Source organism: Mobula hypostoma, chromosome 11 (genome assembly GCF_963921235.1).
Source record: "Mobula hypostoma chromosome 11, sMobHyp1.1, whole genome shotgun sequence".
NCBI lineage: Eukaryota > Metazoa > Chordata > Chondrichthyes > Myliobatiformes > Myliobatidae > Mobula > Mobula hypostoma.
Window position 1 is genome coordinate 106,676,743 of NC_086107.1, and position 13,595 is coordinate 106,690,337.

At 48.1% G+C, this 13,595-nt stretch overlaps 1 protein-coding gene and 1 long non-coding RNA gene across 3 annotated transcripts in view; one reads left to right on the plus strand and one right to left on the minus strand.

Annotated features, from left to right (window-relative positions):
- Window positions 1-13,595, minus strand: part of LOC134354079 (uncharacterized) — a 38,406-nt gene that overhangs the window by 12,157 nt on the left and 12,654 nt on the right. The gene's annotated exons all lie outside the window — the stretch shown is intronic.
- LOC134354077 (protein FAM83F-like) overlaps window positions 1-13,595 on the plus strand; it is a 35,814-nt gene that overhangs the window by 9,663 nt on the left and 12,556 nt on the right. The window contains exon 2 of the mRNA XM_063062823.1: window positions 10,261-10,428. Within this exon, the coding sequence (XP_062918893.1) occupies window positions 10,261-10,428 (168 nt within the window). The remainder of the gene's footprint in view (window positions 1-10,260; window positions 10,429-13,595) is intronic.

The following is a 13,595-nucleotide window of genomic DNA, read 5'->3' on the forward strand; positions in this document are numbered from 1 at the left end:
GTTTGTTCACTCACAAAAATACACACCCACAACGGTCAGGTGTTCACCAAACCATTAACAATTTCAAATTAAAGTATGATTACTGTTATCAACAAATCATTCAAGACCCGAGGAGGCCCACCATTCATGGAACTCCCCCACTGTGCCCATCGAGGCTGCACCCTTCTTCTCCATGGCCACCTGAGCAACGACCTAACCCTGGATGGGCGTTAGGCAGGTGGACTTCCCACTGCCTGGGCCTGTGCACTGCCTTCTTGGCTCGGCCTACCAGCAGGTTTCCCCCCAGTGACCCACCCCCTCTGCCCCGGGTGGCCATCGATCAGGAGCGTAAGGCTGATCAATGGTCAGAACTTGAGGAAGATGCACCATGACACAGGAAGCATGCACATTTGCAAGACACCCCAAGAGCTAAGGGGACCCATGCGGCAGCAGTGAGGGGGTATCATGGCAAAACAAAGGAGATCCTCCCCCCCCCGTCCCCCCATACAACACTAAACCCTGACTGACATCCTATCACCAACATACAAACACCACTCACCCCTCACTCCCCATAACTGGACTCTCAACTCTCCCTTCCCTCCCTTCCTCAACACTCATGCACCCTCCACCCCTGCCAGCTTGAGACAGACCTCTTTACCTAGAGTGCTAATGGGGACAGGTGACTAGTGCTTTGGGCCTCATTTCTGCAGCTCTGCACTTGGCTTCTTCTAGTGTTCGAAATAAATTTATTAACAAAGTTTTTGTAGGTCACCCTGAGATTCGTTTTCTTGAAAGGCATTCACAGTAGAACAAGGAAATACAATAGAATCAAACTACACCCAAAGATTGACCAACAACCAGCGTGCGAAAGAAGACTAACTGTGCAAATGACGGTTTATTGGGTCACAATCCAGCCATGGGTATATTGTGAACACAAGAGATTCTGCAGATGCTGGAAATCTTCAGCAACACACACGCACAAAATGCTGGACGAAGTCAACAAGTGAGCGAGCAGTCAACATTTCAGACCTTTCAGCGTCAGGGTATTTTGACTCTGTGGTTAAGAAGGCACATGGTGCATTGGCCCTCACCACCCGTGGGATTGAGTTTAAGAGCCAAGAGGGAATGTTACAGCTATATAGGACCCTGGTCAGATCTTGGGGTACTGTACTCAGTTCCGGTCACCTCACTACAGGAAGGATGTGGAAACTATAGAAAGCGTGCAGAAGATATTTACAAGGATGTTGCCTGGATTGGAGGGTCCCCTCCTCCTTTCCTTTATTCAATGGTCCACTCTCCTCTCCTATCAGATTCCCTCTTCTCCAGGCTTTAACGTTTCCCACCCAGCTGGCTTCACCTACCACCTTCCAGCTAGCCTCTCCCCCCTCCTTTTTATTCTGGCATGTTCCCCCTTCCTTCTCAGTCCTGAAGAAGGGAGGGGGAAGATGCCAGAATAAAAAGGCCGGGGGGAGGGGCTAGCTGGGAGGTGATTGGCTCAAAACGTCGACTATCGATTCATTTCCATAGTTGCTGCCTGACCTGCTGAGTTCCTCCAGTGTTTTGTGTGTGTTGCTCCTGTTATCACGTCTGGGTTTATTGTTTGCAGTTCTATTTGACACGGAGCTCTCTGTGCCAAAGTCCAGATCACTGGCATGGCAGCTCCTTTCAATAGGTGTAAAATCCTTTCTGCAGCAGAGTCATAAGCAGAAGGGATTCTGTGGAATGCTGGAAATCTTGAGCATCACACACAAAATGTAGGAGGAACTCAGCAAGTTAGGCAACATTTACGGAGAGGAATAAACAGTCAATGCTTCTTCTCATGAAGGGACCCATCTTCAGCCCTTTACCTCTTTCACCTATCTCTTCCCTGCTTCATACTTCATCCCGCCCCTCCACTCACCCACGTTTTCTCTCACCTGCCAGCTTGTACTCCTTCCCTTCTCCCCATCTCCTTATCCTGGCTTCTGTCCCCTTCCTTTCCGGTCCTGATGAAGGGTCTCGGCCTGAAGTGTCGGCTGTTTACTCTTCTCCATAGATGCTGCCTGGCCTGCTGAGCTCTTCTCACATTCTGTGTGTGTGCGTGTGTGTGTGTGTGTGTGTGTGTATGTATATGTGTGTTGTTGTAGCAGAGTGTTGTACCCCTTGTGTTTGCACCAACCATTCATTAATTCAGTCCTTTGCTTCAATCGACCCTTGGAAAAATGAAAACGTATGACATCAGGGGACCCCGTGGGAGGGGCTGGGGGCGGCTAAGGGTAGAGATCACGGCGATGGGAGATGTCATCAGGAGTATGCTTGGCAAGCAAGCCCCTTTTTGGATAGTACTCACTGCAAATCCTGGACGCAACTTCAGAATGAACGGACGTTTGGGGTGACAGATGGACTGCTAATCAGATGGGCTGTTTTATCCAGCATGGGGCTCAGTTTCTTGAGAGTTACTCACATTATGTTCATCCAGGACGTGGAGTCTTGATCCATGCCTTGTAGATTTTATTTATCTAAGTAGCGGTACAGCGATTCTGGACCTTCGGGTCGCACCAACTCAGCGATCCCAACCTCACCCTAACCTAATCACAGGACAACTTACAATGACCAATTAGCCTACCCACAGGTCCTTGGACTGTGGGAGGAAACCGAAGTTCCCAGGGAAAACCCATGCAGGAGGATGGATGAATTCTTTAAAAGATGACGCCAGAATCAAGCTCCAAACTCCGATGCCCTGAGCCCAATAGATGGTAGGAAGTCTTTGGTACCAGGAAGTGAGTGACTCTCCACAGAATACTGGGCCTCTGGTAACCATGTGCATCTTTATAACCATTCCATGAGGAACTGTGACGCCCCCCCCCCACGGCCTCGGGGTAAAAATGGCGGGGACTCAGTGACTGAAAGCAGGGGTAGGTGGTTAGACCCTCCCTCTCGTTGAAGATGTGCTTTGGCTAGCACTTCAGTGGTGGGAGTATCACTTATGACCCATCACTGCCTGATTGTTCAAAGTTCAAAGTAAAATTTATTATTAGAGTATGTATGTTACCATAAACTACTATTGATTTATTTATTTATTGAGATAAGGCACAGAATAGGCCCTTCTGGCCCTTTGAACCACACTGCCCAGCAACCCCCGATTTAACCCTAGCCTAATCACGGGACAATTTACAATGACCAATTAACCTACCGACCGGTACGTCTTTTAGACTGTGCGAGGAAACCCACACGGACGTGGGGAGAACATGTAAACTCCTTACAGGCAGCGGTGGGAATTGCTTGCAGGGATTTACAGAAAATAAAGAGGTACAATAGAACCTATGAAAAGCGACACGAGACTGTGAAAGACTGGCAATCAATCTATAGTAGAAAATAAATTAAAGATAATACCTGGAGCATGAGTTATACAGGCTCCGTGAAAGTGAATCTATAGGTTGTAGAATCAGTTCAGAGTTGTGGTGAGTGAAATTATCCATGGTGATTCAGGAGCCTGATTGTTGTAGGGTAGTAACTGTTGCTAATTCTGGTGGTGTGGGACCTAAGGTACTTCCTGCCCTGTGGAAGTCGTGAGAAAAAAACATGGCCTGGTCCTTGATGATGGACGCTGCTTTCTTGTAGCAGTGCTCCTTGTAGATGTGCTCAATGGCGGGATGGGCTTCTCCTGTGATGGACTGGGCTGTGCCCACCACTTTTTGTCGTTGTTTTTTGTTCTTATAATAGACAACAGGTGCAGTAGACCATTCGGCCCTTCGAGCTGGTACCGCCATTCACTGTGATCATGGCTGATCATCCACAATCAGTACCCAGTTCCTGCCTTATCCCCATAACCTTTGATTCCGCTATCTTTAAGAGTTCTATCCATCTCTTTCTTGAAAGCATCCAGAGACTTGGCCTCCACAGCCTTCTGGGGCAGAGCATTCCATACATCCACCACTCTCTGGGTGAAAAAGTTTTTCCTCAACTCCGTTCTAAATGGCCTACCCCTTATTCTTAAACTGTGACCTCTGGTTCTGGACTCACCCATCAGCGGGAACATGCTTCCTGCCTCCAACGTGTCCAATCTCTTAATAATCTTATATGTTTCAATAAGATCCCCTCTCAGCCTTCTTGGAACTAACAAACTAAGATGAGAACTTCTGTGGCTTAAAGTTGTCCTGGAGTCCCTGTAGGAGAGGTAGTGGAGGAAGCACCTCCCTGTTGGCAGGGAAGGAGGTTGTCACATTCCCGTGGGAGGTACATTTAAAGCCATGTTGAGTCAGATATTTGAAGTGCAGATTATCTGAGGGAGTCTGAGCAGCAAAGAGGGGAAACTGAGGTGAGGAGCGGAGAATGCTTATCACGCTTGAGCTCCTGGTCCCCACCACATCCACCCAGCTGCACTTTAACCCTTTGTGAACTGCAGAGCTTCTCGGTATATCCACTACACTGCAAACTGCCCTGCAGAAAACTCTCGAACGTTGGAAGCGGCCCCACAAGTGGGAGCTGAACAGGTCTGCAAAACCAGAAACACGAGAGATTCTGCTGGAAGTTTGGAGCAATACACACAAATGCTGGAGGGACTCAACAAGTCAGATAGCATCTGTGGAGGAGAATAAACAGTTGACGTTTTGGCTATTTATTCCCTTCCATAGATGCTGCCTGACTTGTAGAGTTCTTCCAGTATTTTATCAAGGGGCAAGGATCAACACTATTCGCCAAGTACATTTATATGTGTTAGGAATTTGCTGTGGTGTGCTGGTATGACATGCAACAAAAATCAAAATTCAACAATTATAAAGAATTAAGAATTATACTTAAAATACCTAGAAATTAAAGTATGGATATGGAATAAAATGTGCATAGATGTATAAATACCAGCATGCTTCTTATAAACAGGATTATAGGAAGCTGTTTAAAGTATTTACTGTACAGTGTGGTGACTGAGATAATAGATAGTGGGGTGTGGGGAGATTAACTATTATGGTCGATCAGATGAGTTGCCTGGGGGAAAAATCTTTTAAGTTGACACAAAGTTTTTGTTTTAATAGCCCTACAGTGCTTTCCAGAAGGGAGCTTCTGGAAAAGGGAGTTTGCAGGATGGGTTGGGTCCACAAAGATTTTTTTTTCCTGACAACTTCTTTGTCCTGGACATGTACAAGTACTGCAGTGATGGAAGACCGCAGACCCTTTCTGCTGACCTGACAGTTCAAGGATTCAAAGTGCATTCATTATCAAATTGTGCACGCAGAATACAGCTCTGAGATCCACCCTCCTGCAGGCAGCCGCTAAACAAAGAAGCACCATGGAACCCATTCAAGAAAAAGTCAAACACCCAACACCCGAAAATTGCACAAGTGGCAAAAAGAATGCTGCAGTTTTCTTATACTGTGAGAGAACGCTGCACCAAGTCGGACAGTAATGGCTGATGTGCGGGTGCTCACGAGGATGGCAGTGTAGAATTGCATTGATATGTTCTGTGGATGATAGAATTTTATTGTGTGTGCTGGTCTACAATATCAGAATCAGGTTCATGATCACGAGCGTGCGTTGAGAAATGTTGCTTTGCGACAGCAGTGCCGTGCAAGACGTAAAGATTAGTATAAGTTACAATAAATAAATAGACAGTGCAAAAGAGAATTAGAAAGGTAGTATCCGTGGGTTCGTGAACCATTTGGAAAGCCGATAGCAGAGGAGAAGAAGCTAGTGCTTTCTTGGGCTTCCAGCCAGGTACAGGTATTTATTTTAACCGGCGTTTCGATGACAAACTCTGCCATCTTCATCAGGGATGATGCCAAGGCATGGCTAGGCCGGTCATCCATCCTTCCTGATTGGTTAGTCCTCATCCAATCAGGTTTCTGCTGTTGCACCTTGTTTACTGTTCTTACTTTGAGCGAGACCTTCGTCCTTGTTGAAATTCTTTTCTTCTAGTTTTATTTCAATGGCTTCCTTCACCAGGCGCTCCCAAAAAACCCATTGGCACGGCGCAGTAGTTTTGTGCCATTGAAGTCAATCCGATGTCCATTGCGAATGCAATGTTCTGCTCCGGGTAACCCAAACGGATACACCTAGAGTGTTCCTTGATGCCGGTTTCCACCGTGTGCACCATCTGGACGATACATGCTGCTCTGCATTCATAGGGAATCCTGTAAACACCAGCCGTCCTGAGTCCCTGGTTGTCTCTGACCCGCATAAGCTGTGATTTCAGCACTCCCAATGGTCATAGGATTGAATTCTTCAGCACAAAACTACTGCACCGTGCCAAAGATTTTTGGGAGCGCCTGGTGAAGGAAGCCATTGAAATAAAACTAGGGAAAAAGAACTTTAAACAAAGACAAAGGTCTCGCTCTCAGTAAGAACAGGAATTTGATTGTGAGCAAGGTGGGATGGCGGAAACCTGATTGGATGACTAACCAATCAGGAGGGATGGACAATGGGGCATATAAATGCCACCAAACTAGCCATGCCTAGGCATCATCCCTGGTGAAAATGGCAGAGTTTGCCATCGAAATATTGGTTAAAATTGATACTTGTACCTGGTTGGAAGCCCAGGAAGAAGCTGTTCCTAAAATGTTGAGTGTGAATCTGTAGGCTCCTGAATTGAATTGTATTGACTTTATTTCTTATATCCTTCACATACATGAGGAGTAAAAATCTTTACGTCACACCTCCATCTTAGTGCGCAATATGCAATCATAGTAATTTATAATAATTAGAACAGTCAATGTAACATAGAAAAACACCCAAATCAGCGTGAGTTAATCAATCTGATGGCCTAGTGGAAGGAGCTGTCCTGGAGCCTGTTGGTCCTGGCTTTAATGCTGTGGTACCGTTTCCCGGATGGTAGCAGCTGGAACAATTTGTGGTTGGGGTGACTCGGGTCCCCAATGATCCTTCGGGCCCTTTTTACACACCTGTCATTGTAAATGTCCTGAATAGTGGGAAGTTCACATGTACAGATGCGCTGGGCTGTCCGCACCACTCTCTGCAGAGTCCTGTGATTGAGGGAGGTACAGTTCCCATACCAGGCAGTGATGCAACCAGTCAGGATGCTCTCAATTCTGCCCCTGTAGAAAGTTCTTAGGCCCATACCAGACTTCTTCAACCATCTGAGGTGAAAGAGGCGTTGTTGTGCTTTTTTCACCACACAAGCTGGTGCGTACAGACCACGTGAGGTCCTCGGTGATATGGATGCCGAGGAACTTAAAGCTGTTCACCCTCTCAATCCCAGATCCTGTACCTCCTCCCTGATGGTAGTAATGAAACAGAGGCCATGTCCTGGGTGGTGGTGGGGGGGGGGGATCCTTAGTGGTGGATACCACCCTCCTGAGGCAGCACCACAGTAGCATAGTGGTTAGCGTGACACTGTATTACAGCTCGGGCTGCTCCTGAGTTTGGAGTTCAGTTCCAATCTGCGCAACACCCTGAGCTCTAACAGCCTCTCTGTAATAAGTCTCTTCCTCGTGGAATGTGTGGCTTTTCCCCGGTTTCCTCCCGCAGTCCAAAGGTCAATTGGTCACAGTATATTGTCCCGTGATTAGGCTAGGGTTAATTGATTTGGCCAAGTGGTTCATCTAGTGATCTGAAGGTCGTTAGTTCGAGCCTTGGCTGAGGCAGTGTGTTGTGTCCTTGAGCAAGGCACTTAATCACACATTGCTCTGCGATGACACTGGTGCCAAGCTGTATGGGTCCTAATGCCCTTCCCTTGGACAACATCGGTGGCATGGAGAGGGGAGACTTGCAGCATGGGCAACTGCTGGTCTTCCATACAACCTTGCCCAGGCCTGCGCCCTGGAAACCTTCCAAGGCACAAATCCAGGGTCTCACGAGACTAACAGATGCCTATATATATATATAAATTGGGTTGGTCAGGTGTGTTGGGAGAGTGTGGCTCAAGGGCCAGAAGGGCCCACTCCACGCTATATCGCTAAAACTAAAATTTAAACAAAAAATTAAAATATCAACGGTTTCACAGTCAAGTGTGATAATTCAGCCCAAAATATTGCTCTTGTTTAGATCCGAGCCTCTATCGTGCACTACACAGTGACAGAAATAACTACTCATCTCCTTCCTTCCTTCCTCTGCTTTCCCCCCTCCCCTTTCCTCCATGTCGTTCAAGCTGTTGAACTTCTGCCCAATAAGAGAGTGCAGAGGAGATCTACCAGGATGCTGCCTGAATTAGGGAGCATGTCTTATGATTATAGATGGTGCAAGCCAGGGCTTTTCTTCTTTGGAGCAAAGGAAGGTGAGTCGTGACTTGACAGAGGTGAATAAGATGAGTGGATAGCCCGAGATATTTTCCCAGGGCGTAAATCGGAGGGGATCATTTCAAGGTGATTGGAGGAAAGTTTGGGGGGGGGTGTATCTGAGATAAAATTTTTACACAAAGAGTTGGCATGTGTGGAATGCCTTACCAGTGACAGAGGCAGATATTTTAGGGACATTTAAGAGTCTCTTAGATCAGGGGTCCCCAACCCTCTGCGCACCGCGAACCGGTTTAATATTGACAATATTCTTGCCGACCTTGCGTGCGTTCGAGTTCAACAGTGGGCGTGACAGGGAATGAGGAAAGGTGCAGCTGACTCATATTGGTTCATATCGCCAAATCATATTGTTTCCTTGCGGCCCGGTGGCTGGGGACCACTGTCTTAGATAGGCACTTTGGGCTTCTAACATTTTTCTGGCATTCACTCTTTGGGGATTTTCTTCTGTTTTGTGGATGTCTGTGAAGAGTAAGAATCTCAGCTTGTATATTGTATACAGTCTCTGATATTAAATGGAACCATTGAATCATTGAACGTGAATGATAGAAAAACGGAGGGACATGTAGGAGGGAGGGGTTAGGTAGATCTAAAAGCGGCCTAAAAGGTCAATATCATGGGTTGGTGACCCCACACTGTGTTGTATTGTTCTATGTTCTAAGAGAGTGGAGAAGGGGGAATGACTGGAGTGGGAGTGAGTTGGCTGCTTTCCTGAGGAAGTGGGAAATGTGGACGGAGTCAGCCGAGGGGCGTCTGGTTTCCATGACATGCTGGGCCTTATCCACCACTCTCTGCAGTTCCTTACGGCCTCGAGCAGTTGGTGAGGGTTCTTAATGGTGGATGCCACCTCTCAAGGAACCACCGCGGTAGCGTAACGCGAAGCTATTACAGCTCGGGGCTGTACCATCCCATGATGCAGCTGCAGGGGATGCTTTTCAAGGTGCTTCGATGAAAATTGGTCAAGGGTGTGACGGGATCCTGAATTATCCCTTATGAACTATGCTTTTAAAAAGAGAGAGAGAGCTGTACAGCACAGACACCCTGTTATTAAGAGAGAGAGAGGCGAAAACTGCTCACAGTTTGTTTGGAATTTCTGCAAGGACACTGCCAGCTTCTGGGTTCCTACAGAGAGAGAAGGGAGGAGCTACCTGATGGACGGCTGGTGTTCAGCATGGTGAGATAAATAGAAGGTCAGCTGGTAGACAGACAGACACATGGTTTTGGACACTGGATGAGCTTTGTTGTGCCCACAGAGAGGTGGGTTTTTAGAGGATCGATCAGTGGCTCTCGCAGTGTGGAAAAGGTGTGACCGGTGGGAAGTTATTAGTGTGTCCAACCCTTGCCTGGGTTGGTAGACTATCATTTGAAGATGGTGCTGTTAGGTTGGTCAAGTTTGGCTAACTTGGAAGTTTCGGAGGACAACGGGAAGAATCGACGGCATCGGCTTACTCGAACAACCACAGCACCTCTCTCTCTCCATCACTACTCAACTCAATACCACGAACTGAACGGAACTTTACTCATCATTGTAAGTCCGTATCCATTTACCCCTAGGCTTGAGGAAGCTTGGCTTTTATATTTACACACACACACACATATATATATATATATATATAAAATCATTGCTAACCCTGTTTGATATATCTGAATTTTATTACTGTATTGCATAGTTACCAATAAAATAGCATTAGTTAACAGCAACACCAGACTTCAAGGTGTTTTCCATTTCTGCTGGTTCTTTAACCCATCACGGGGTACGTGATAAGGGTTAACGGGGACATGCCGAATTTGCACGGCCTTCTGAGAAAGTAGGGGTACAGTTGAGCTTTCTTGGTTGTTGTGTCTATGCGGTTGGATCAGGACAAAATTGTTGGTGATGTTTACACCAAGGAACTTCAAGCTCTCAATCATCTCCACCTCAGCACCACTGATGCAAGCGGGACGTGTATGAAGTGGGTGGATGGTAGGAGGGGTGGGGGAGGTTTGGAAATGTTTGGAAGGGGGTGGGATTTTCTCTTCAGTCTGGGCCGCTGTGAGCTGATGCTGTTTCCTCTTGGAACAGGTGCTTGCGGTGGTGATGGACGACTTCACAGACCGGAATATATTCGTGGACCTGCTGGAGGCCAGTTACCGGCGCAAGGTGGCGGTCTACGTCGTGCTGGACCAGGGTAACCTGAAGTACTTCCTGGAGATGTGCCGCGGGTTGGAGCTGAATGAGCTGAAGATTCGAGTGAGTGGCAAATGGGGGGGGGGGCGCGGCGGGGATTTGATGGGGAGGGTGGTGTATGGAGATGGGTGGGGGGAGAGTGAAGGAGGAGCAAGGAGGGCTTGAGGGGAGGGAGAGTTTAGGGGAGTGGCGGAGGGTGAGAAAGGGAATGATGGGGAGGGAGGTGAGCAGGGAGAGTGATTGAGAGGGTGGGGGATGAGGGGAATGCGAGGGAGGAGGGTCAAGAGGGAGAGTGATTAGGGGAGTGATGAGTTACGGAGTGAGCAGCACGTTTCACTCCCTTCCCCCGACACTGCCTCTCAGGATTCTCTCTCCTGAAGGTTCTCTGCCACCAACACCTCACCTTCTCCACCCCAGACATCCCCTCCCTTGATCACTTCTCTCACCACTTCCCACTACTGCCACCTCTCCCCAACACACGTTGTGAACCCTCCCCCCCCAGCTCCTGGGTCTCCTACTCTCAGTCAGGAGACTGCATCCCCCAGACACTCCCGATCGCCTAACACCACCCGCCCCCACCCCACCCAGCCTAACAATCCATTTATTGAAGGAATCATAAGACCATAAGATACAGGAGCAGTAGGCCATTTGGCCCATTGAGTCTGCTCCGCTAAGGGAGGAACAGCAGGGTACTGGTGAAGACAAGAAATGGATCAGGCAGAGACATTAGGTGAATCTCTGGGATATGGTCTGTGATCTCCATCCTCATCCCCATGACCTCATCCAACACCAGCAGCACGGACATTGTGATTGATATCGGCATATAATGATCACATGTACCAAGGCACAGTGAAAAGCTACTCATGCCATCGAAACAGATTAGACCATATAGAATTACATCAACATAGTCGGAAGAGAATGCCTTAGAAATGAGATTTATGACAGTGGTGGTGCAGTGACATCAGCGCCGCCGGACTCTGGAGCGAAGGTTCCCGAGTTCGAATCCAGTCGGGCCGCTCCCGGGCACGCTTTCTATCCGTCCCAGGTTGAGTGTCGAGCTCGCAACTCGGCCCCGTAAAAGAAAAACAAACTGCGCTGTGAGAAGGACGTGGGGGGACCACTCACAGAATCTTTCCTCCAAGGCAACCACTTGAAAAGTGGTCACCGAGGCTCTGGCAGAGTATGGCACACACAAATAAAGCTTATAATGAGGGGCAGGGTGGAGATACGTCTCTGTCAAAGGAGATGTAAGGTGCTCCTTCCATCCGCTAGCCTGCAGGTCACCCTCGGGCAAGGTGTAGCACCTGCTTAGCCTCCCGATCAGGGTCACATAAAGCCATGGGAGCAGCTGGTGCATATCACAAGTCCTGGTTATGCCACCACTGACACCAAGCAGACAATCTCTGAAGAGTATTGGTAATGGCTGGGGTCACCCATCTTGTGAAGACACTGCCCAGAAGAAGGCGATGGCAAACCACTTCTGTAGAAAAATCTTCCAAGAACCATCACAGTCACAAGACCACGATCGCCCACGTCACATGATGCCGATGATTTTAATAAATTCACTCTCCAAGAAAGCCCCACAGCAAAATGGTTTTAACAGATCCTTTCATTACATTTATTATAAATGAATCTCAGGGTTGTACATGATAACATATATGTAGTGTTTTTTGGAAATATAATTCACTTTGAACTTTGGACTTTGTCCAAGTTCAGATTTAGATTAATGTACCACAAATACAATGAAATGCCTCATTTGCATTGACAACCAACACACCTAGGGTGTGCCAGGGCCTCCCATAAGCGTTGCCACACATTCTGGTGCCAATGTAAGTAACACGTCCAGTATTCAGCAGAACAATGCAGTGCACAACCTCAACAAAACAGTAGCAACACAGGCCCCTTTCTACCCTCCTCACCCCCCTCATCGTGTGGCACAAGACCAAGTGGTTATAGTCAAAGTCATAGTTATATTTTATTGATCCGGAGGGAAATTGGGTTCCGTTACAGTTGCACCAACCAAGAATAGAGTATAAATATAGCAAAATAAAATCATAAATAATTAAATAGTAATATGTAAATTATGCCAGGAAATAAGTCCAGGACCGGCCTATTGGCTCAGGGTGTCTGACCCTCCAAGGGAGGAGTTGTAAAGTTTGATGGCCACAGGCAGGAATGACTTCCTATGACGCTCGGTGTTGCATCTCAGTGGAATGAGTCTCTGGCTGAATGTACTCCTGTGCCCACCCAGTACATTATGTAGTGGATAGGAGACATTGGGCATTGGACTAGCGATCTAAAGGTCGTGGGTTCGAGCTTTGGCTGGGACAGCGTGTGTGTCCTTGAGCAAGGCACTTAACCACACAATGCTCCAGTCTACCCAGCTGAGTATGGGTACCGGCAAAAAATGCTGGGGGTTAACCTCACTATAGACTGGCATCCTATCTGGGGGAGAGTCTCATACTCTCAGTCACCTCACGCCACGGAAACTGGCATAAGCACCGTTGCCTGATGGGCTACAAGGCTCATGACAGACTTTAAAATTTAATCACCCCACCCTCCATCACACAGACAGTCCTCCCCACACCTCCAAACACATACGGACAGTCCTCCCCACCCCCCTAACACACACGGACAGTCCTCCGCACCCCCCAACACACACACAGTCCTCCCCATACCCCCCCCCCCAAACACATACAGACAGTCCTCCCACTCCCAACAAACACGGCCCGGCCTCTGGGCCTCCACGCTTCAGCTATTGGCCCTCTGATCAACTTTCCGGCTTTGATCTGTGGTACTGGCCCCTCCGGACTAGCCAACGATAGGGTTGCGAGCTCCGGGCGCACTGACTGACCAGCTCAGCTCACGCGGACATCCAGTCCTGGGGGGACCGCCATCGTGGGACAGCCTGACGGCCACGGCCATCTTTCATCACCCGGCAAGTCCCTTGAATCTCAGTTCTAAGCCGTTTTCTCTTTTATCTGCTTCTGCATACAATGCCCTGTCTGAGTGCCAAGCAAAACGGAGGCTTTGCTCTGTATCCCGGTCCACGTGGAAATAACAAAACAATAACCACAATGCACAAACATTGCTGCTATTTCGAAGTCTTCCACGGGCAAATACCTTCACTGAAAGAGTACCTCAGGCAAAGCTGCTGGGAGGGAGGAGAGTCCGCCGGGCCCGTGGACCTCAATCCGAGTGAGTGTGAGGAAAGAGTGGGGCAGTGGTGG